General features: G+C 40.3%; 1 protein-coding gene across 2 annotated transcripts in view; it reads right to left on the bottom strand.

Annotated features, from left to right (window-relative positions):
- Positions 1-1,147: 1,147 nt before the first annotated feature.
- rgmd (RGM domain family, member D) overlaps positions 1,148-26,130 on the bottom strand; it is a 40,766-nt gene continuing 15,783 nt past the window's right edge. Inside the window, exons 2-5 of one of the 2 annotated variants that reach the window (XM_062038638.1) lie at positions 26,003-26,043; positions 9,424-9,575; positions 3,715-4,226; positions 1,148-2,410 (exon numbers count right to left, since the gene is read on the bottom strand). In XM_062038638.1, the coding sequence (XP_061894622.1) occupies positions 1,730-2,410; positions 3,715-4,226; positions 9,424-9,575; positions 26,003-26,040 (1,383 nt within the window). In that variant the 5' untranslated portion in view covers positions 26,041-26,043 and the 3' untranslated portion in view covers positions 1,148-1,729. The remainder of the gene's footprint in view (positions 2,411-3,714; positions 4,227-9,423; positions 9,576-26,002; positions 26,044-26,130) is intronic. The other variant, XM_062038637.1, reaches the window with a different exon arrangement.

Genomic DNA, 26,130 nt, shown 5'->3' with positions numbered 1-26,130 from the left:
ACTCCAAAAACTGAAATACATTTGTATTTTATGTTCGTTCTTACTTTACATATTTCAAAAATCAATATCCCCTGTAAATTATAGTTTTCTCCTCTTAATTTAAATAACCTAAGAATACAAGCTGGAAGGCTGTCGTCCTTTACTTGAATCACAATGTCCGTTGTTTTAAAAAAACACAATATCTGAAAATGTTAACACATTAGAACTTATGAATAATGGATTGGTAGGTCCATAGTAGCACGCTTTGTGTATTATTCTAATTACCCTTTTTTGAAGTTTAATTATTGGGTCTACGTTTGTTTTATAAACATTTCCCCTAACTTCAACACAATATGTTAGATATGGAAAAATAGATAATAATATAACATTTCTTATTCAGCATGTGTCTTACTTTATAAAGAATAGCAATGGATTTGGATAGTTTTCCTTTTATATATTCAATCTCAACTTAGAATTTTCTTTATTTAGTGAGTACTTTGTCAAAAAAGCAGCAAATCTTGAGACATTTTTGTGGCCTAATTGGAATATTCTGGAGACTGTCATTAAATCATGTTTTGCTCCTCTCAACAAGTGGGTGCTAAACCATCTAAATCTGCCTATCGATCTGACTTTTTTGTAACTAAAAGGTTAACTTGTAATAATTTCTAAACATATTTGCTTTACAAGTTTTTTTACTTATTGTCTCTTCCACGTTATTCCTCCCTCCTATAGTGTCTAGTCCAATTTCATACACAGGTGTCATGGCCAATTATGCGAATGGTGTGCTCACCGTCATTTAAGACCATCACCTATTTTTCGAATAGTGCACACAGGACGACTGTAGTAATTATGAGCAATGTTGTAGTGTTTGAACGTTGACGCATCTTCATTACCTCGTTATTTATCTTGTATGACCCCGAAAGGGACAAGCGGTAGAAAATGGATGGATGGATGTCTTTGATTGAAGACCCCACCAGGGAAGAATGGGAACTGCAGCTATGCAATTTGTGTTGGTAAGTTTGATTTTTCATGTTTTGATATATCCACCTTTTTTCCTATCTTAAAATTAGGAAGTAACCATGTTTGTGAAAGCTGATCCCATACTTACCGGTAGTATGCCTAACAGCATCTTTTTGCTAAGCAATTAAAAACAAAACAACACTTTTAGGAGTGTCCAACACTTTAATACAGAAATGTACATAGGGCACAATATTAGTTTGATGTCCCTAAAAAACAGCCTACTGAACACAACAAATGGAAAACATTATTACAGTTAAAACATCTATACATCAGCAAATGTACATAAATATAAAACACATATATACACTCTTTTAATATATTATTATATAAAGATTTGTTTGCTTTGTCATCTTTTCAACTGTAAGCCTGAAGAGGGAGTGTTTCACAGATGAGCCTTTATTGTACAGTGGATAGGTAGTTTTTTTTTACAAACAGTTGTTGGAGCTTGTGTATTTAGCATGAGCAGTGACAGTTGAAACGGACAAGAAGTTAACATTTGAATACACAAAACGTGCTGGAGGTGGCACCGCTAAGTGCTGTTGGTATGACTAGTGAAACTTTTGATATCAACAATACCATTTTGACATTTCCTCTTGTGTGAAATCCTTCAAATTGTAAGAGGATAAACATTGCCAAATTAGTTTTTGTCACTCTTTCCTCAAGCTGGAGGTGCCTCCACCGGTCTTTTTGAAGATTTTGAGTTACTGTACAACAATGGCCTTTTTCTTTTTTACAAAAGCAGCAAAATGATGAACAGGAGTGTGAGAACAGAAGATGGGCCGTCCTTTGATGCTGTATGTGATGCCCCTCTGTTGTAAACACGCGGTATCCTCGGGGAGTTTTGCTTTAGTTTACTGGGTGGCAGTGCCTTAAGATCCTCCAGGGCGCCATAAGCCGCCATGGAGAAGTCGGGATCTCCTGTGGTGAGCAAATCAAACACGCAGGACTGGAAGTAAACATCCTCCACCTGCAGAGTCTCTCGACATTTAGCCGTGGCTCCCTCCACCGTGTAGACCTGGTGAGGTGGTCGCAGCGAACCCGCTTGGTGCTGCTGCTGCTGCTGGCGGCCCAGCGTGTGCTCCTTGATGAGCTCGTTGCGCGGGCAGCCGTGCAGGCAGAGCTGCAGGCCGCTACCGCCGTCTTCTGAGAAGTCCAGGGTGTCTTCGGGCATGCGGATGGCGAAGGTCAGGTAGCTGCCCACGCGGCGCACGATGATGGAAGTACCAATGTAGCGCGCTTGGATCTTCACCTGGCGGCCCACTCCGGAGCCGCCACGCTCATTGATGGTCAGGCTGCCGCTCTCGCCGCCACTTCGAGTGCCGTCCTGGAAGGCCAGAGGCAGGTCATCTGTGGTTGCCTGGTAAACTTTCTGGTCTGTGCAGCCGTGGTATGACTTGAAGATTACAGTGATCTGAAAACAAAACAAAAAACTTGAAGCTTTTGCAAAAATATCTAAATCATGCTGATGCATGGCCAGTGTCGATTATGACCACAAGGTGGCAGCAGAGAACCACACATGTAGAGCACTGTGCACAGTGAAGTCATCTTTGAACAAATTAGCCCTCACTTGAAAAAAACAACCTCCAGTATGTCTTAAAACGCACTACACTTTTGCAGTGACACCAATTTATATTCCAGCTGATCTCCGAAAACTAAACAAATCTGGAAAAAGCGGCCACCGTGGCTCTGTTTACACTCTTGCAGGGATACTGTAAGTTGATGGATGATTCCCTGCCCCCAGTGTGGCAAGTTGAAAACAACTATGAGGGCGCGATGTGGGTATGCGTGTGCTGGCAGAGATACGACTATGCAGGTTCATCGAAGGCTCTAAAAAGCCACAAGATCACTTACTTTATTTCATGGGCTTGTTTCCCTGCAATGTTTTACCTTGCATTACCCTGACTTTTAGATGGCAAATACAAGAAAACAACCAAAACATGGCACAAAGAGTAAGTTTATCAATTGGGGTGGGACATTTTCATGGAGGCTGGTGGAACTTTATATTCTATTAGAGGAATTTGGTAAGAAGTATATTTTAATTTATGTTTACAGGCTGCGTTTTGTGAGCCAATTAGCCCCTAGTGCAGGGTTTATTTTGGTTTAAAACCTCAAATGGGATGTGGGTCCATTATTGTTGAGTCAAATGGTTACCATTACTTTAAATAATACATACAGTGTATGTATGGTGTTATACCAATACGCTATATTTAATAAGTTTGTGTTTTAGGGAGTAACTAACTCAAAATGAGTCATGAAAAAGTTGATTTCAGCATGAAAGACACTGTTTTGTTTTAATCAAGAAACAAACTCCTCCTTACCCAATTATTATTTTATTTTCCACGTCATCCCATATTTACACAATAAAGTGTAGGGCTAATTACTTGACCAGAAGGGTGAAAAAACATTCCAGATTGCAGCAGTGGTGGAGGAGGAGAATGTTTGACTGAGCGTTAATCACTACCATATGACCACCCATGTGTTAAAGGTAGAGCACTCAAGCATGTCAGTGATTCCACACCAGCAAAGAACTCCCTCCCTCCTTGCTTTTTTTCCCCTCGTAGATCTGAGACCGCCCCGAGACGTTAGGAATGCCGGGAGACTCGAGAGGCACCGTGGAATGACGATTAACTTCATATGTTTTGGCACTTTTGGCTTTGCTTAGTGCTCCACAATAAAGGTTCCATGCAGGCAACAAAAGGATGGAGATTCCCTTACCTTGCTGGTTGCAGTGGCGCTGGAGCCAAGGACCACCGGCACATTGGTCACCTGCACTGACAGGAAGCGGTTGTCAATCAGTGGCCACGCCCCTTCCACTTTACATGTCTGAAACTCGTCACGGAAAGTCCGTAGGTGCGGGTCTCCAAATAATCCACAATGGGCGTATTTCTTCTGCTGGCCACCCGAACCAGCAGCCAGCACCCGGTTCTCATAGTTGCACAGCTCCGATACGGCCGGCCGAGGCGTGCTGGGAACCTTTGCGGAGGACGTGGGCCCGTCGCTGGAGCAGTTGTGCAGAGAAAATAACTCCTTAATGCGGAAGACGGCCGAATGGTAGACCAGGTCGCCCCGGCAGCTTCGGGCCTGCCGACGGGTGCACAGGGCGTAGGCTCGCAGCGCGATGCAGTAGTCCACGTCGGTCACAACGTCTTCCTGTAGGCTGCTGGAGGTCGAGGTAGACGCCACATACTCCGCATTGCAGCGCTGGATGCGACACTGCTGACAGTGAGCTGGAAAACAAAACAAAACCATGAGCATCATTCGGCATTTGTTCACCAATATAGAAAGATCTAGAATGGCACTAAGTAAAATATCGGATAGTACACTAACTGTTGCAAATGTTGTCACTGAATGATCTTCACAAATGGATACTGCAACATTGGTCGGAGCAGTAGTTTTTATGGAATCCTGCTAACTAACAAACAGTCCACAGTAAAAATATAATTTTCTTGGCATCGGTCTACCTTTGGTTGGGACCCAAAATTGACCCCAGATCTGCTTTATTGGAATGCCACTTGCTGGACCAAAACTCTGGCTATTTTTTTAAATTAATGGCTATTATATTCTTTATTTAACATGTTGAGTGATTAGCACGTTCGAACCAACAATCTAAATTTGGTAGAAGCGGGTCGTCTTGCAGAATACAGTATATAGGGATCTATAAAAAGTTGGTCAGTGCCACCTTCTTCCCAAGTTAGTCAGATCTTATCCTTCTGTCACTAACAAACACCAGGGACTCAGTCCCTCAAATATAGTTGGCATACAACAGCAGAGATAAGATGCAAATTTTAAGATCATGTTGATCAATGCACCAATCAAGGAAGAACCATTGAGCTGCTAAGGAATATGATCTAAGAGACGGCGAGGCTCAAATGGTAGAGCGGCGGTGCCAGCAACTTGAGGGTTCCAGGTTCCATCCTGGTCTTGACCATTGTGTCCTTGGCAAGACACTTCACTCACCTTTCTTGGTGTATGAATGTGCATGCACGTTTGGTGGTGGTCAGAGGGGCAATAGGTGCAAATTGGCAGCCATGCTTTCATACAGCTGTAGCTACAAATGTAGCTTACCACAATCAACGTGTGAATGTGGAGTGAATGAATGATGGGTGATGAGTGTCTAAAAAAAGCACTATATAAATCTAATTTAATATTATTATCTCCTATATCTGAAACCAGTGTTTTTCAACCCTTTTTGAGCCAAGGCACATTTTTTGCATTGAAAAAATCTAGAGGCACACCACCAGCAGAAATCATTAAAAAAGGAAACTCAGTTGACAGTAAAAAGTCGTCGCAATTGTTGGGTATGACTTTAAAGCATAGCCAAGCATGCATCAATATAGCTCTTGTCTCAAAGTAGGTGTACTGTCACCACTTGTCACATCACACCGTGCCTTATTTGGACTTTTTTGCTGTTTTCCTGTGTTTAGTGTATTAATTATTGTCTTGCGCTCCTATTTTGGTGGCTTTTTCTATTTTTTTGGTATTTTCCTGTAGCAGTTTTAATGTCTTCCTTTGAGCGATATTTCCCGCATCTACTTTATTTTAGCGATCAAGAATATTTCAGTTGTTTTCATCCTTTTTTGTGGGGACATTGTTGATTGTCATGTCATGTTCGGATGTACATTGTGGACGTCGTCTTTGCGCCATAGTAAGTCTTTGCTGTCGTCCAGCATTCTGTTTTTGTTTACTTTGTAGCCAGTTCGGTTTTAGTTTCGTTCTGCATAGCCTTCCCTAAGCTTCAATGCCTTTTCTTAGGGGCACTCACCTTTTTGTTTATTTTTGGTTTAAGCATTAGACACCTTTTTACCTGTTTCCAACATCTACAGAGCAATTAGCTACCACCTACTGATATGGAAGAGTATAACACGGTTACTCTGCCGAGCTCTAGACAGCACCAACACTCAACAACAACACATAATTTGCAGACTATAATTACTGGTTTACAAAAAATGTTTTTAACCCAAATAGGTGAAATTAGATAATCTCCCACGGCACACCAGACTGTATCTCACGACACACTAGCGGCACAGTGGTTGAAAAACAATGTCTTAAACCAATAGTCACTGCTATTGAAAACATGAAAAAGTATCAATTTTGCCTTTGAAAAATGTCTTAAAAACATGGAGTCGTCTTATACTGGGTCAAATTGGTCAATGGTCTAAAAAAACAAACATTACATAGCAGTGAAAACGGTTGACCACGGCAATACTCCACTGTTTGTAGTCCTTATTTATGATGGGTACCATATTTACAGCATATTTCATGCACAGCTTAAACAACTTTTGATTGGCTTGGGTGTTATTTTTACTGTCATCATCAATTGCTGTACTATTTTGAGGATGCCAGGGTCGCGTTGAAAGGGTACCGATTAGGAAAATACCTCATTTCAGATTTCGAGCTTTTTTTTACTTCATACACTGCATTGACCCATATTCGAACTGTTATGTAGTGTTAATCCATTCATGTACAATTTAACTACTTATTCATTTATACAAGAGACACTATGGTGCATTCACAACTCTCGCCATGGGAATATTTTTCACCACCACCTCTTCCCTTTCAGAGGTGTGACTTTGCGAGGGGAGGCTAGAGGGGGGAATGACAGATGATTAATGCGCATCACCATGGCGGCACTTCAACACTAGCCCTGATAAGACAGAGATGCAGTGTAAAGAGGTCAAGCCGGTGGCATTCAACATCCCTCCTCGGAATTCCAACTCGGCCTAGGCAGCTTTGCTTTTTTGGGGGGGGTGTCATCACCCTCCGACAAACACACATGAGAAGCCACCAACAGGACAACAAGTATCAGCATCGATTCGATGGAGATTAGAGTTGCTTTAAAAGTGCACCACTCGCCTACCATCCAAATAGCAACAAATATGCTAATGTGTTTTTTTTATTTTTTTTTTACTGTTATTCATCATAATTTCCACTGTCAAAGTATTAAAAGTACGGGTAACACGTCATATTACGCACTATTTAAAAATAAGTTTTATATAGCATCTTAGAACAATGTATAAGATAGAAAACAACAGCTATTTTCTAGTATTTCAGCCTGAGGAACATAATAGGTCTATTGTGAACCCAATAACATTGTTTTTCTAATACGAACTAGTTCATACAAGCTGGTTGGATGCCGAGCATGAACACAACTCTAGTATAGAAATATAACATAAAAAGGTGGAGTAAATAAGTATATTCCTCCCACCTTAACACGCCGTTGTGGTTAGCTAACGCAGTGTTTTTCAACCTTTTTTGAGTCAAGGCACATTTTTTTCATTTAAAAAAATCCAGGACACACCACCAGCAGAACATGTTAAAAATAAAACTCAATAGGCTATATTGCCAATATAAAGTTGTTCTCATCAAATACCTAACGCAATTGTTGAATATGACTTCAAACCATAACCATCCATGCATCAATAATTCTCTTGTCTCAATGTAGGCTCACAAAGCAATGATCTACCTGCTGCCACCTACTGATATGGAAGAGTATTACATGGTTACTCTGCTGATTTCGAGACAGCACAGACACTCTAAAACGGCACATTATTTTCAGATCATAATCCTTGGTTTGCAAAATATATTTTTTGGACCAATTAGGTGCAGTTGCATCATTTTGCATGGCACACCAAACAATATTTGAAAAACACTGATCAAACCAACACATTTTACACATAAAATAGGCTATTTTCAAGTAGAAGGACGTCATGCCTGCGTACAATACCCCAACAAATGGCAATCATATGGTTATTGTCAGTACTATCAGAAAACAAAGACTAAAACCAACTACAACCAACTCTGGCAATGGTTATACTGGTGAAAATAAGTACAGCATGCTTAGCAGCCTAATGTACGCCCAAAACTAAAGAGAAGACATTTTACCAAGGTATGCCTATAGGCCATACTTGCCAACCCTCCCGATTTTTCCCGGGAGACTCACGAATTTCAGTGCCCCTCTCGAAAATCTCCCGGGGCAACCATTCTCCCAAATTTTTCCCGATTTCCACCCGGACAACAATATTGGGGGTTGTACTTATTTTCACCAGTACTGTCTTTGGCATCCTCTACAACCTGTCGTCCGCTTCTCCTCCATTCAAACAGCGTGCCGGCCCAGGCACATAATATATGCGGCTTTTACACACACATAGGTGAATGCAAGGCATACTTGATCAACAGTCATACAGGTCACACTGAGCGTAGCCGTATAAACAACTTTAACACTGTTACAAATATGCGCCACACTGTGATCCCACACCAAACAAGAATGACAAACACATTTTGGGAGAACATCCGCACCGTAACACAACATAAACACAACAGACAAATACCAAGAACCCCTTGCAGCACTAACTCTTCCGGGACGCTACAATGTACACCCCCCCCCCCCCCCCCCCCCTCTCCCGAATTCGGAGGTCTCAATGTTGGCAAGTATGCTATAGGCTACTGTTTCAAACGTTTTATTGGTTTGAAAACAATATTTTTTGGACCAATTAGGTAGAATTGCGTCATTTTCCACAGCACACCGAACAATATCTCACGGCGCACTAGTGAAAAACACTGCTCTAACAAACACATTTTACACCTAAAGTAAGCTATTTTCAAGTAGAAGTACGTCATGCCTGCCTACAACATCACAACAAATGGCAATCATATGGTTATTGTTAGTACTATCAGAAAACAAAGACTAAAACCAACTACAACCAAATCTCGCAATGGTTATACTGGTGAAAATAAGTAGAGCATGATTAGAAGCCTAATGTACGCCCAAAACTAAAGAGAAGACATGTTACCAAGGTATGCCTTGTTTTAAACGTTTTATTGGTTTGTAAACAATATCTGACGGTGTGCCACTAAGCTAGCGGTTCGCCTTCTGGACAGCCCCCTCCTCTTCCAGCCCCCATTAATGGCAACTACTAATGTTATTAACTCGGAAATATCGACAACACTCGACGACAGGGTGGGTGTACACGTCGTCGGCGTGACTATAGTGAACAAAACAAACATTTTAGCGTTCGTTCACGTACCGTAAAAACCTAGAAAGCGTGTTGTTTTTCTTCTCACTGGACATCGCGGAGGCACGCTAGCTAGCAGCTAACATCAAGTGGGCTTGAAACTTCTACGGTGGCGATTTTTTTACTTTAAAAATGGAAATTTGGTGGGTAAAATATTGTAAAGTTGTGTGAATATCATTAAAAGTGTCGTGGTAATGTGGTTGTCCAGTAAAGGGAAGGCAGAGAGGGGTACTTTGTCCCTGCGGTGGGCTCACTCACACTTCTTAACAACTTTTTTTTCTTTCTAAAAACAATAAAGTCGATAGAATTTGAAACTTTGTAACTTTTTCCTTTGCACTTTCAGTCCCAGGGGGAGTGCATCCGAGCTCCACGCCGGGACTGGAAGTGCGGCGGCTCGGCACGGCTCACTTACCTGGTGGATAGAGCAGAGAAATCACAAGCATCGTCAGCGTCACACAGTCCCAAAGCTGCCGCTTAGCCGTGATCTGAGGTCCGCTTCTCCCCATGCCAATCCATTCACTTAGAATGGAGATCCTCGACTGCTTCTCATCGACGATGCGGCTGCTAGGAAGGGAAATCAAGACAAAAAAAAATATGTTGCCTTCCTCCACCAAACGCTTGTCATTCAAAAGGGGGCCCCTTCTTCAGGGCGGTTCTAACTCCCAATGAGGGAGGGGTTTGGAGCTAGACCCGGGGGCCCCCGAAGTGTTGGCTGGCCAATAGAGAACCTTTTTTTTCTTTCTTCCCCTAACAAACCACTTGATATTTACAAGTAGTGGCCCTTACTACAAACGTACCTTTTGGTGTTGTCGCATTGAAACTGATTGGACTCCATTCTCAGGCTATGGCATTATTACTTAGGAATATAAGTGGATCATCAAAAAAATCTGTCAACTCTTTTCTGTCATATTTGAAAGAAATTCATCACTAAATTACAAATGTAATCCTGAAACAGTAGCTGTATTTCTTCCGTTTTTGTATTATTGAAATATGTTTCAAACATTTTTTTTTTTACATTGTAACCTTGCGACTTTTTATGTTGTATTATTACTAGAGATGTCCGATGATATCGGACTGCCGATATTATCGGCTTATAAATGCTTTAAAATGTAATATCGGAAATCATTGGTATCGGTTTCAGAATTATCGGTATTCGTTTTAAAAAAGTAAAATTTATGACTTTCTAAAACGCGTGTGTACACGGACGTAGGGAGAAATACAGAGCGCCAATAAACCTTAAAGGCACTGCCTGTATGGCCTTTCACACACACAAGTGAATGCAAGGCATACTTGGTCAACAGCCATACAGGTCACACTGAGGGTGGCCGTATAAACAACTTTAACACTGTTACAAATATGCGCCACACTGTGAACCCACACCGAACAAGAATGACAAACACATTTCGGGAGAACATCCGCACCGTAACACAACATAAACACAACAGAACAAATACCCAGAACCCCTTGCAGCACTAACTCTTCCGGGACACTACAATATACACCCCCCGCAGCCCTTCTACACCCCCCCCCCAACCCCGCCCACCTCAACCTCCTCATGCTCTCAGAGCATGTCCCAAATTCCAAGCTGCTGTTTTGAGGCATGTTAAAAAAAAATAATGCACTTTGACTTCAATAATAAATATGGCAGTGCCATGTTGGCATTTTTTTTCCATAACTTGAGTTGATTTATTTTGGAAAACCTTGTTACATTGTTTAATTAATTAATAATTGTTACTAAAAACGGCCTTCTTTCATCTCCGTAATATCGCTAAAATTCGTTCCATTTTGTCCACAAGCGATGCTGAGATCATTATCCATGCGTTCGTTACATCTCGTCTCGATTACTGTAACGTTTTATTTTCGGGCCTCCCTATGTCTAGCATTAAAAGATTACAGATGGTACAAAATGCGGCTGCTAGACTTTTGACAAAAACAAGAAAGTTTGATCATATTACGTCTATACTGGCTCACCTGCACTGGCTTCCTGTGCACCTAAGATGCGACTTTAAGGTTTTACTACTTACGTATAAAATACTACACGGTCAAGCTCCTGCCTATCTTGCCGATTGTATTGTACCATATGTCCCGGCAAGAAATCTGCGTTCAAAGAACTCCGGCTTATTAGTGATTCCCAGAGCCCAAAAAAAGTCTGCGGGCTATAGAGCGTTTTCTATTCGGGCTCCAATACTATGGAATGCCCTCCCGGTAAAAGTTAGAGATGCTACCTCAGTAGAAGCATTTAAGTCTCATCTTAAAACTCATTTGTATACTCTAGCCTTCAAATAGACTCCATTTTTAGACCAGTTGATCTGCTGTTTCTTTTCTTTTCTTTTCTACTCTGCTCCCAACCCGGGGTGGACCGCTAGCCTGTGCATCGGATGGGGACATCTCTACGCTGCTGACCCGTCTCCGCTCGGGATGGTTCCTGCTGGCCCCACTATGGACTGGACTTTCGCTGATGTGTTGGACTTTCACAATATTATGTCAGACCCACTCGACATCCATTGCTTTCGGTCTCCCCTAGAGGGGGGGGGTTACCCACATATGCGGTCCTCTCCAAGGTTTCTCATAGTCATTCACATTGACGTCCCACTGGGGTGAGTTTTCCTTGCCCGTATGTGGGCTCTGTACCGAGGATGTCGTTGTGGCTTGTACAGCCCTCTGAGACACTTGTGATTTAAGGCTATATAAATAAACATTGATTGATTGATTGATTGATTGATTGATTAATGCATCCAGTGGGGCATCACAACAAAATTAGGCATAATAATTTGTTAACTTCACGACTGTATATATCGGTATCGGTTGACTTCGTAATCGGTAATTAAGAGTTGGACAATATCGGAATATCGGATATCGGCAAAAAAGCCATTATCGGACATCTCTAATTATTACAATTTTATTTTCGTAACGGCATGTCTTTTCTCTTGAATTTTTTACAACTTTTATCTGGTAACAACGTTTTTATCATGCAATAGGAAGGTAATGACCTGCTCAGTGGCCTAGTGGTTAGAGTGTCCGCCCTGAGATCGGTAGGTCGTGAGTTCATACCAAAGACTATAACAATGGGACCCATTACCTCCCTGCTTGGCACTCGGCATCAAGGGTTGGAATTTGGGGTTAAATCACAAAAAAATATTCCCGGGCGCGGCCACCGATGCTGCTCACTGCTCCCCTCCCAGGGGGTGAGGGTGATGGGTCAAATGCAGAGGATAATCTCACCACACCGTGTGTGTGTGTGTGTGTGTGTGTGTGTGTGTGTGTGTGTGTGTGTGTGTGACAATCATTGGTACTTTAACTTTTTTTTAACATACGTCCCCATTTGTCGCAGTTTATCTGACACATGAAACGTGACAAATTGGGGGGGTGCACTATCCACTTTAATCGCCAAATGGCAGTACAGTTGAAATATTTCAAAATGTGTTTTGTGGCAATTCCAACTCCTTGACTACAAAGAGTGTCACTTTCCATAATTTTCAGCAGACTGCATTACAAAATGGGGCCATATGAATCCCTCCCCTACTGTATGTATACGTTATTCTCGTAACATAGCAACATTTTTTCCCCCACATTCTAATACAACCTAACTTTTTTCTTACAATATGCCCACCTTCAGAGGTGTCAAAGTGGAAGGGAAAGTGGGGATATTGTCCTGGGGACCCAAGCACAAAGAGTTTTTCTATCATGTTTATATGTAAGTTATACAAAACTATGTCATAGTTGTTAGGATACAATAAATATAACCCTTTTAATGAACAATAATAAGGTTGCTTGAATCAAATTAAGAATGTCTAAGACTATAACCACACGGGTAAAATGCAAAATGGTTTGTTCCACCTGGATAGCAACAAACCTAGCTTTGAACACCTCTCAATGCAGACATCATAATGTGACAGAAGGAAGATACTCTACATTCTAGAAGCTACCTGTGGCTGCATTGGAGAAAGTTATGTGCAAGTTTTACTTTTGCATCTTATTGCCATAACAGTGGTGTGTTCGAGTACCGTCAATTACATTTTAGACATTTTAAAATACAATTATTTATGTTCATATTCTGGCCAATTTACATTGAATTTGTTGGTTTTGTAAAAAAAAAAAATACAACCCAAAAAAAGACCAAAAAACACAAAATGTTTTGTAAATAAACAAACCCAAGGTTATCAGGTTTTAGTATGTTGTATGTTAATCCCATGTTTTAAAGCCAATAACTTACCGTATTTTCCGCACCATAAGGCGCCCCGTGTTGTAAGCCGCACGTTCAATGAACGGCATATTTCAAAACTTTGTTTACCTATTAGCCGCCCCGTGCTATTAGCCGCACCTACGCTACGCTAAAGGGAATGTCAACAAAACATTCAGGTCAGTCAAACTTTAATAATATATTACAAACCAGCGTTCTAACAACTCTGTTCACTCCCAAAATGTAATGTGCAAATGTGCAATCACAAAAAAGTAACACTCAAAATAGTGCCGAGCAATAGCAACATCAATAACTCAACGTTGCTCGAACGTTAGTGTCACACAACACACAAAATAAACATTTAAAGCTCACTTTCTGAAGTTATTACTCATCCACAAATCCATCGAATTCTTCTTCTTCGGTGTGCTTCACTTGTTTTTTGACACCATCTGTGAAGTGGACGCGCATGCAGTCATAGATCAACAGGGACGGAGCTGCGTGAAAAAAGTCTTCGCTCATTTTTTCTTCATCCATCCATCCCTTCGAGTTAGCTTTTATGATGACGCCGGCTGGAAAGTTCTCTTTTGGCAAGGTCTTCCTTTTGAATATCAACATGGGTGGAAGTTTCTGGCCGTTAGCATGGCAAGCTAGAACCACAGTAGGACGACTTCTCATTCCCTGTGGTGTGAATATTCTCCGTACGTGCTCCCGTTGTATCCACAGTGCGGTTCACAGGAATATCAAAAGTCAGTGGAACCTTGTACGCATGTCTCTTAGTAGGAGACATTTTGTGGTCTTTACAGAAACACACAAATGAAATGAAACGTTATATCCGCGCGCTTCTTCTTCTACGGGGGCGGGTGCGGTTGCTTACAGTAGAAGAAGAAGCGCTTCCTCTTCTATGGGGCGGTTGCTTACCGTAGAAGAAGAAGCGCTTCCTCTTCTATGGGGCGGTTGCTTACCGTAGAAGAAGAAGCGCTTCCTCTTCTACGGGGAAAAAAGATGGCGGCTGTTTACCGTAGTTGCGAGACCTAAACTTTATGAAAATAAATATTAATATTAATCCATATATAAGGCGCACCGGGTTATTAGCCGCACTGTCAGCTTTTGAGAAAAATTGTGGTTTTTAGGTGCGGCTTATGGTGCGGAAAATACGGTATTTGAGATTTTAAGCGGGTATCTCCATATATGGTAAAGTTTTGCGTGAGTTGCCGTGAGTTTCCATGCACTAAATTAGTCTGATTTCTCAAATAGTTCCGTTTTTTTTTTTTAAAGTCCCAGTATCCATGCACACTCTCTGGTCTACTGTGCCTCCCTTACACTGGTAGGCGCTTATTTCCTTTTATCCATCCATTTCCTACCGCTTGTCCCTTTCGTCTGCGGCTCCTTACAAATCAACAGTTTAGCTCTGCTGTACCTGATGTCTGCTGTGGTATTGGCACAGATGACAAATATTATGTCTCTAATGACTATGCTGATGTTAAATAGCAGACAGCATCAACAAATGATCTTAGATTGCGCTATGAACATGAAGCTACTGCCAAGAAGGTCTCGGACCAGATGCAGGTCTGAAGCAAAGAATAACCGACAGGAGAGAGTTGTTTCGAAGGAATTTTTGGACGAAGAATCATGGAAACAAAACTTTAAAATGTCTCGGGAGTTCATAAGGCTCCGTTTTAAATCAGAAGGAAAACACTGTTGTTGCCAGATGAGGGTTACTATTGGTCTGGACTATCTTGCCAGTTGTGTGGAATACAGAGTTATTGTTAATCAGTTTGGAGTGCAAGAATGCAGCGTGAAGAAGTTTGTGTACACTTTATTTTTTTATATACCGACCTTATTCTCTTCCATCTCATTCGTATTTGGTTCGGGAGTGTGAATTAAGCCAGCAATTTTCTCGTCTTTTAATTTGTGAAGCAAATAAACAGTCTCCTCTCTTAATTACAATTGTTGCTTAAGTTTTTATTGAATTGTATCTGCTTCTGGGTTATATATCCTGTTGAGACTGGTGCATACGCAATACAAAGGGTCCTCTCCTGTGGCACACACCCACTGAAGAGGTCTGGTTTTCAATCGCATAATCCAGGTGTGTTAGTCCAATTTTTCAAAAAAGCAATGTCGTACATCCAAATGCATTCTCTGGTATTGCTATTTCTATTACAAAGTAGCTTATAGTTCTAACTTATATCTGTCAGTAGGTTTGTTATGGAAGTGCAAAAAAATGGGGGAAAAAAATTGGCTGATGAAGAGAAGACACAGTCAAAGTGGTTTGTGTGCCATGTTGTTCCAGACCACAGCAAACGTTACACGGCTTGCAAAGATTGTATAAAAAATCCCTTAGAAGAAGACAGCCTGCCATTTTTTGGACACACACTGGCCATTCTAAGCCAGTAATTTCCAGGAGTTATCTCACCTTCTAAAAAGTGTTACTAATGTTTTCCAATGTTGTAAAAATGTGTAGAATAAATATTACATTTCAACTATTCTGTTAACGAAGATTTGTGTCAGCCGACACATTGTCATTTCGATAGTAGGCTAATATAGCTAATATAGACACTTATATCATGTGTTGACTTCATTATATCACTCCAGACATATTGTTTTTATTTATTTTTTGGTCTAATATGGCTCTTTCAACATTGTGGGTTGGTCCAGCAGAACAAAACCAATAACAATTAAGCTTGAATACTTCAGAATTTAAGTCTCAAGCATGTGGGACATCTGTCCCCTTTGACACCCCACCACCACTCCCTAACACCCACCCTTCTGAGGACAAATGTTGATGTGTTTTCAGCATCAGGCAGGAGGTTATCACCTGTTGTTTTCTCACTCCTAAAAGTGCTTCAGTGACACGGTTGCGGGTGCAAACTAACCCATGGTATCTATATTGGACTTTATCTGCTGTCTTCCATATAAAAAACAACCTTTTATAGTCCTTGACATATGAACTGCTCAATAGCTGACATGGAAAGTGATAAGGTGGAGATACAGGCCTTTATCTAAATTGTTTGTTAGTTTTATTATGTGTTGAAATACAGTTGCTATCTGGTATTGGGGTCGAAGATGATTTTCTCACGAAGGATATGTCTACACTAAACGAATAATCATTTAGCTTAAGCCCCGTTTTAGCCACAACAAAACCAGCGTTTGAGGTCCCCCTCCTCGGACAATTTTTACACGGGTAAGTGCGCCGTCTATTTCTTGAATCTCCGGCTCTTAGCTTTGTATGGACTCTTTGATCGTTTACAAACTGAGTTTGGACAGGAAGTAATGCCAGAAGTGACGTCAGAAAGATGGAGGCGAGTAATCCAGACATGCTCGTGTGGAAATCACACATGAATACCTTAAGAGAACCAAACGCGCGATTGCAGCTATTTTGGATACAACACATCTCAGACGGCAACATAAACGGTTGAGCGACGGTTTTGGATAAGGCGTGGAAGAACGGCGGCCTGGTGGTATATGTTTGTCATCGAGTGCGTTGTGCCAGCTGGACGGCAAGAGAACTTTCGAATGTCCAGGTCAGCTGTGATTCTACTTGGTGAAAAACTTTGTCCATTTGTTGAAGGGGAGACAACGACAGACTACGAATAACAGCGAATAAATTTGGACTAGTTATTGTCCGCGATGTATGTCGAGCGATTACTCAACGTCTAGTTTTGTACTCTATAACTCTTGTGAATGTCATGATCCGTGGCCCGGATCATGTTTTGTTATGTTCTGTTAGTTTTGGACTCCATAGTTCCTGTTTTTTGTGCACCCTTGTTTGTTTTAGTTACCATTATTACTTATTATTTCCACCTGCCTCTGATTAGTGTTTGCCCGCTCACCTGCTGCCCGAGCACTAATCAGAGGCATTATTTAAGCCTGCCTTTGCCGGTCAGTCGGCCTGGCATCATTGTTCGCATCATGCCTGGTCCACGTAAGATTTGTTTGGTTCATGCCACAGTCAACGTAAGTTTTCCTTGTCCATAGTTTATGCTAAGTGTTAGTTTAGCTCCTAGTGCGATCAGCGCGTTGTGCCTTTTCCGTTTGTTGTACCTCTTTGAGTTTGGATGATTAAATCATGTTTTTACCTGCACGCCTTGTCCAGAGTAGTCCGTCTGTCTTCCTGGGAGAACGACCCCGCAGTAAGCTGCACAAACCACGTCGTGACAGTGAAGTAATGAAGTGGTTGCGGGCCATCAAGTACGACCGCCAATTTCAGCCTAGAAGCCCAGTGTCCTGAACAGATATCTATGATTGATGTAAAATGTTCTTTATCACATTGTTTACTTTCACACGTCCATTAGAGATATGATTCATGTATGATGGCTCATGTGTGATTCACTACAATATGGCTAGTCTAACAGCTGCTGATGGTGAGGCAAGCAAGGTTTACTGTTAAAAGAAATGTGGCAATAGTCTACATTGAAACACAGGGTAAGGATACGTTTCCAGGTCAGAGGTGACTATGACGCGCGCATTTTATTCGCGCATGCGTACTAGGTCACGATGCGCCGGCGGACGGAGGGGGGGGGGGGGGTCTTAAACGACCATTGTGTGTGTGTGGACATGGATAAGGTTAGGTACCCTGGATAACCTTCTACACTAAGGCTAAGGTTATCCAGGGTAAATCCCACCTAACCTTATCCTTGTCCACACACACACACAATGGTCCTTTAAGACCCCCCTCCCCCCTCCATCCGCCGGCGCAACGCGACCTAGTATGCATGTGCGGCAAATGCACTCTTCATTGTCACCTCCAGTGTTGCTTTGTGTGCAAGTTCTTAAATGTAACTTATCTGAACAATATCCAGTGTTGTGGTATTTCAATTAACTGGAATCCAGTGTGCTGTGGGGCCCTATTGTAGTGAAACACACCTGAGCCATCATAATTAATCAAATCTTTATTGGACACATTAAAGTAAACAACGTGACAAAGAAGATTTTACAACAATCAATCTAGGGATCTAGATATGTGGTCAGGACACTCGTCAGTCTTTTGCCTTCACCTTCATTGTCCATTCATTTTTGGTGACTTTATATACTCTGGACCTAGACGTTGAGTCCGCGACATACATGGCGGTCAATAACTGATACAGTCTGCTTTGCCAGTCCAAAAGCATTCACCAGTTTCCGTAGTCTTCCCTCGAAGGCCAGGTAATACAAAGCACACGCTACTTTTTTTTATCACATCCACAGGAACCCGCATTCTCGTTGACTCTCCTTCGACAAATGGACAAAGTTTTTCGGTAAGTAGAATCACAGCCGACCTGGACATTCCAAAATTGTCTTGCCGTCTCAGAAAAGTTGTATCCGAAATAGCGGCAATCGCTTTTCTCTTAATGTGAGATTTCCACAAGCGTCTATACATGTAGAGGAAGGAGAAACACGGGCATGTCTGGATGACTCGCCTCCATATTTACAGTGGTTAGCTCCGCGTTACGAAACCGCTTTATTATGAAGCTGGCTGTGGCGCGTTCTTTCTGACGTCACTTCCTGTGTGAGGAGCAGTCTTTCTGGAGTCACTTCCTATCCGAACTTAGTTTGTAAACGTTCACTGAGTCCATACAAAGCTAAGAGCCGGAGATTCAAGAAATACATGGCGTACTTACCCGTGTAAAAAAATGTCCGAGGAGGGAGACCTTAAACCAGTGGTTCTTAACCTTGTTGGAGGTACCGAACCCCACCAGTTTCATATGCGCATTCACCGAACCCTTCTTTAGTGAAAAATTAAATGTTGTTTTTTTTTTCAAATTCAAGACAAAGTTATATGTTTTTGGTAACACTTTAGTATGGGGAACTTAATTTAAAGTTTTTTGGACACTATAGGGGAACATATTGTAAGTAACAAAGACTTAATTTAGAGTTTTTTGGACACTAGGGGAACATATTCTAAGTAACAAAGACTTAATTTAGATTTTTTGGACAGTAGAGGAACATATTGTAAGTAACAAAGACTTAATTTAGAGTTTTTTGGACACTAGGGGAACATATTCTAAGTAACAAAGACTTAATTTAGAGTTATTTGGTTAGGGTTAGAGGGTTGGGGTTATAATAAGGCCATGCCGTTTAAAGCATTAATAAGTACTTAATAATGACTAGTTAAGAGCCAATATGTTACTAATTTGCATGTTAATAAGCAACTAATTAATGGTGAATATGTTCCCCATACTAAAGTGTTACCATGTTTTATTACTGGTGCACAAACTGAACCGTGCATGAACATCACCTTGTTCAAAGAACAAAACCAACACAGTGCATAAACTCACAACAAATTACACAAATCAGTGTGACTTCTGCTGTTGCCGTATCCGTAATACGCCGATAGCGAGAACTTTTTATTTACATGATGAGTCGGGTGTGTCTTGACCTTCGCCGAACCCCTGAGCCCGACTCACCGAACCCCTAGGGTTCGATCGAACCCAGGTTAAGAACCACTGCCTTAAACAATGGTTTAGAGTGGCTGAAACGAGGCTTAGGCTAAATAATTATTCATTTAAGGGGTTATCCGACTTAGTGTAGACAGGGTCTAAGCAACTTAAGTTCTTTTAATGATATTTTTTCGGCGAGCAACTTGCATGTTACTACCTTTTCCCTTTTGTGGCCAAGTTTCCAACTCGCTCACTCCTTCAACGACACTCTGTCTTTAATTTGCACAGCTGCCACGAGGGCCGGACCATCTGCGAGGCACACAGCGACTCAAGCCTTAAGCCCCCTCACCTGGGACATTCTGCGGGCTATGCGAGCCGTGCAAAGCCAGAATGTTGACATAAAAAGTTGCCGTTGCGAAAACCCAACAGTTGCATCATTTTGTTTCTTCAATTGGATTAAAAAGTTAATGTGTTGTTATGGTGCAGCTGGAACATTAGGGCCTCACTCATGACTTTATGAGAGAGAAGAGAAGTGAACCCAGACAGTTACTGGATCACTGCTTCTTCTGTACACACGCCGGCTCCTCCGGCCACACAATTGTGTGATTCAGGTGGCCTGTCAGTCCCGTGAAAGGTCTTGACGGGTCCATGTTGATGTGGGGCTGATATATATAGTGAAGGGGGTAAACGAAGACAGCTCAACCCAAGTGGAACCTTTGGATTGTTCTGAGCTGTAAGGAGGGCCCCTGTCACACTGGAAGCACTGTGCCAACTTTATCCCCCTTGAGAGCGCTACCTTACTCTGTTTGTTCAGCTAATTTCGAGGGGGGGGGGGGGGTTTGCTGTATGGGGATGTTTTAAATCCCGCCGAAACAACATGCACTAACGAGCTGTTTGTTGTGAAGACTTTTTAAAAATTAGAACACATAAATAATGCGGCAATTTGGTCGCTTGTTTACATAAGGACAGCATTTTTGTGAGTAAAAGTAGGCATTTTTGCAGTTCTGTGTAAATGCAGATTTTTGTAACAGCGTTTTAAAGATGCAAAATAGGGGTTGGCGATACAGTATTAAGCCTTTTAATAACAATATATTGTAAATCACAATATATTATTTAGTATTTACAGTACAGGCCAAAAGTTTGTACACACCTTCTCATTTCAATGCGTTCTCTGTATTTTTATGACTATTTACATTAGTGTTGTCCCGATACCAATATTTTGGTACCGGTACCGTTACCAAAATTATTTTGATACTTTTTGGTACTTTTCTAAATAAAAGAGGACCACAAAAAATTGCATTATTGACTTTATTTTAACAAAAAATCTTACGGTACATTAAACATTTTTCTTATTGCAAGTTTGTCCTTAAATAAAATAGTGAACATACAGGACAACTTGTCTTTTAGTAGTAAGTAAGCAAACAAAGACTCCTAATTTAGCTGCTGACATATGCAGTAACATATTGTGCCATTTATCATTCTATTATTTTGTCAAAGTTATTAAGGACAAGTGGTGGAAAATGAATTATTAATCTACTTGTTCATTTACTGTTAATATCTGCTTATTTTGTCTTTTAACATGTTCTATCTACACTTCTGTTAAAATGTAATAATCAGTTATTCTTCTGTTGTTTGATACTTTACATTCGTTTTGGATGATACCACAAATTTGGGTATCAATCCGATACCAAGTCGTTACAGGATCATGCATTGGTCATATTCAAAGTCCTCATGTGTCCAGGGACATATTTCCTGAGTTTATAAACATAAAATACATTTAAAAAAAACAAAAGATGTTTTGATGCCAAAAATTATCGACATAATCGTAGTAGTATTGACTAGATACGCTCCTGTACTTGGTATCATTACAGTGGATGTCAGGTGTAGATCCACCACTGGCGTTTGTTTACATTTTGACGCTGGTGAATTGAAACATGTTTAGCTATATTTAGCTATTCCTCGTCCTGCAGGGATGATACTTGTAAGAAACGTACTTTATTTGTCGCCATGGAGGCGAGGATTAGTGATTTAGAAGTAGCTAAAACACTGACGACTGGTGCTGGTCTTTAGCCGCTAGCTAGATTGCCATGTTTTAAAGCACCTTTTCCTGAGGGCGTTTCAGTGTTATAACTTCACCTTTATCGGTAGGTTTTAAGCCAAAATGCGTCCGTTCTGCCTTTTCTGTCTACACACTGTGTCTGCTTGTTAGTACTCCGTGATTGTGCGCTGCCGAACATGCTCGTTTGCTCGTAAACCAGCAATGACACGAAGTGACGACGACTCAAATGATTCATTGGTATCACGGTACTATACTAATACCGGTATACCGTACAACCCTAATTTATATTGTAGATTTTCAATGTAGGCATCAAAACTATAACACCTGTGAAGTGAAAACCCTTTCAGGTGACTACCTCTTGAAGCTCATCTAGAGAATGCCAAGAGTGTGCAAAGCAGTAATCACAGCAAAGGGTGGCTATTATGAAGACACTAGAATATAAAACATGTTTTCAGTTATTTCACCTTTTTTTTTGTTAAGAACATAACTCCACATGTGTTCATTCATAGTTTTGATGCCTTCAGTGACAATCTACAATGTAAATAGTCATGAAAATAAAGAAAACACATTGAATGAGAAGATGTGTCTAAACTTTTGGTCTGTACTGTTAATTGTAATAGAACAAAACCAAAACAGGTTAAGGTTACAACGCCTCTACCTTTTGCTGCTGACAAATGCAGTAATGTATTGTGTCATTTACTGGTTTTGGACTTTTGTACGCTCAGTCCAAAACCAGCTATTTCTTATAATTCTCTCTCTCGACTCTCTAATCTACTGGCTAACCAAGTGATATGGTTTGGAAGTAAAATCCCTTTTTTTTTTTTTTTTTACAAATATTGATTTACGATTTTTTTCCCCTGCATTTTAAAGAAACCAATGAATACAAATGACCGAGATACTTCAAAACATGTTTCACTTTTATTTGATCAAAAACGAGTACCTTGAAATTACACTTCCTCATAGCAACATTTTTATTTGTATAATTTTGTTGTACACTGTACTTTTTATTGACTAATTTTCTTTTGTAAATTGCACATTGCATGCAAATAAACTCCAATAAATCAATAAATGACCAACAATCAATACATAGTAATAATTCATAATCCATCAGAATAATAAACTGCAATCTTGAATAAATTACTCCTGTAAATTAGAATGTAGTATTGTACATTGTATGCAAATATATAATCAAGTAACACACCAGTGCCTCCATGGAAATGCCCCCCTCTACCTCAAATAACTACTCACCCCCAAATCCTCCACACGACACCTCCGCTCCGGACAGGCTAACCTCCTCCAATCTCCGAAGACAAAGCTACGAACAATGGGAAACCGGGCTTTCTGCTCCGCCGCTCCCAGTCTGGGGAACGCTCTCCCTGACCACCTGAGGGTACCACAGACTGTGGATGCTTTTAAAAAAGGCTTAAAAACCCTTCTTTTTAAAAAAGCCTTTTTTTAGATGTATGCATACTAGTTCTAGCTATTTGGCTGTTGTAGTTTTTATTTTTATTTATTTTTATTATCTTTTTATTTAAAAAAAAAAAAAGTAATACACTGTAGCACTTTGAGGTTGTTTCCTCAATGTAAAGTGCTTTTTACAAATAAAATATATTATTATTATTATTTATTATTATTATTGAGGGGACTCTAATTTGAGTGAGCGAAATATCGCTTATATCGTACAACCCTAATGCACATAAACTAAAACTCATTCTTGTGTAAACAATGCATTTAAACACTGTCATTTGCATACCTGCACACTACTTTTCGTGCTGAAGAAATACTATTCACCTCCAAATCGCGTTTCTTATTTATGCCGATTCAAATTTTCAAAAAGCAATAGAAAAAAAAATATATATATTTTAGGCCTTCTCCACACTTTCTCGCTGCATGCGCTCATAAAAAGCCAGCAGCCAATTAGAGCTTTTGGAACCTGTAACCTGTTTTGAAAAGGTTTAATTATCATTTTTATACTAAATAACACGTTGCGAGATTCGATTTGAATCGAGAATCGATTCTGGGTCGAATCATCACACCAATGATTGGATTCGGATCGAATAAGGACTAAAATTCACATCCTAACTGTTTACGTATTTCACCAGGAAGGCAAGTGCTCTCAAAAAGGAGACTTTACAACGGAAGAGGGTTTTCAAGCTCTGGCTTCTCCTTGTCACTTTCCCTAGCCAATGACTGGGCTGCACCAAAATAATGTACAAAGAAAGGGATGTTTGCCAATTATCACTTAGACTTAGACACACTTTATTGATCCACAAGGGAAATTGTTCCAGACAGTAGCTCAGTTACAAAGGCTGGAAAGGATAATGCACACAAGGGCACAAAAAGAGGGCGAAAACAAATGGTATAAAGTAGACAAAAAATGTACCATAGTAGCAATATAAAATATAACATATGTAATATTTACATATTATATATACAGTAGGGTTGTACGGTATACCGGTATTAGTATAGTACCGTGATACTAATTAATCATTTTCGGTACTATACGGCCTCTGGAAAGTACCGTGTCCCAACCCCCTGCACTCCGTCGTCATCACGTCGTGTCATTGCTGGTTTACGAGCAGAGGAGCATGTTCGGCAGTGCACAATCACTGAGTACTTAAATCAGACACAGTGTGTAGACAGAAAAGGGAGAACAGACACATTTTGGCTTAAAAACTAACGATAAAGGTGAAGTTATAACACTGAAACTCCCTCAGGAAGAGGTGTTTTAAGACATGGCTAGCTAACTAGCGGCTAAAGTCCATCCGCACTTGGCAGTGTTTTAGCTACTTCTAAATCACTAATCCTTGTCTCCATGGCGACAAATAAAGTAAGTTTCTTACAAGTATCATCCCTGCAGGACGAGGAATAGCTAAACATGCTTCACTACACACCGTAGCTCACCGGAGTCACAATGCAAACAAACGCCATTGGTGGATCTACACCTGACATCCACTGTAATGATACCAAGTACAGGGCCGATACTACTATGATTACGTCAATATTTTTTTTAGCATCACAACATCTTCTTTCGTTTTTTAAAAATGTATATTATGTTTATGAACTCAGGAAATATGTCCCTGGACATTTGAGGACTTTGAATATGACCAATGTACGATCCTGTAACGACTTGGTATCGGATTGATACCTACATTTGTGGTATCATCCAAAACTAATGTAAAATATCCAAACAACAGAAGAATAAGTGATTAATCAATTTTAACAGAAGTGTAGATAGAACATGTTAAAAGAGAAAGTAAGCAGATATTAACAGTAAATTAACAAGTACATTAATAATTAATTTTCTACCACTTGTCCTTAATAATTTTGACAAAATAATAGAATGGAAAATGACACAATATGTTACTGCATATGTCAGCAGCTAAATTAGGAGCCTTTGTTGGTTGCTTACTTACTAATAAAAGACAAGTTGTCTTTTATGTTCACTATTTTATTTCAGGACACACTTGCAATAAGAAACATATGTTTAATGTACCCCAAAATATGTTGTTAAAATAAAGCCAATAATGTAATTTGTTGTGGTCCGCTTTATTTAGAAAAAGTATCTAAATGATTTTAGTACCGGTACCAAAATATTGGTATCGGGACAACACTAATATACAGTATATAATATACACTGATATATTATATTTTATATAATATACACTACCGTTCAAAAGTTTGGGGTCACATTGAAATGTCCTTATTTTTGAAGGAAAAGCACTGTACTTTTCAATGAAGATAAATTTAAACTAGTCTTAACTTTAAAGAAATACACTCTATACATTGCTAATGTGGTAAATGACTATTCTAGCTGCAAATGTCTGGTTTTTGGTGCAATATCTACATAGGTGTATAGAGGCCCATTTCCAGCAACTATCACTCCAGTGTTCTAATGGTACAATGTGTTTGCTCATTGGCTCAGAAGGCTAATTGATGATTAGAAAACCATTGTGCAATCCTGTTCACACATCTGAAAACAGTTTAGCTCGTTACAGAAGCTACAAAACTGACCTTCCTTTGAGCAGATTGAGTTTCTGGAGCATCACATTTGTGGGGTCAATTAAACACTCAAAATGGCCAGAAAAAGAGAACTTTCATCTGAAACTTGACAGTCTATTCTTGTTCTTAGAAATGAAGGCTATTCCACAAAATTGTTTGGGTGACCCCAAACTTTTGGAACGGTAGTGTGTATCATGTATAACAAATCCCAATATTTGATGTCACTGATGTCTCAATATTTTCATAGTTTACGTAGCTGTCACCATCCCACCTATGTAAAGAAACGCAGGTTCACCGATCAAACCGTAGATGATCGTAAACGCTGCGTCATTCCTCCCTTTGACAGTTTAGACGTGGCTACTTTAGTTTTATTGATGTGAATGCTCCTGCTCACCTGTTACACTCTTCATCCTTCCTACAATTTGACTGCATTTCCTAAAAGAACAAAACACAGTTGATTTCAGAATAATACAGCAGGGGGGGGGAGGGAAAAGAGCTTTGGTTACAATAGAGCTGATCTTT

The sequence above is a fragment of the Entelurus aequoreus genome, linkage group LG27 (assembly GCF_033978785.1).
Source record: "Entelurus aequoreus isolate RoL-2023_Sb linkage group LG27, RoL_Eaeq_v1.1, whole genome shotgun sequence".
NCBI lineage: Eukaryota > Metazoa > Chordata > Actinopteri > Syngnathiformes > Syngnathidae > Entelurus > Entelurus aequoreus.
The sequence above is the reverse complement of the archived record's forward strand: the minus strand, read 5'-3'. Positions and strand labels throughout refer to the sequence as shown.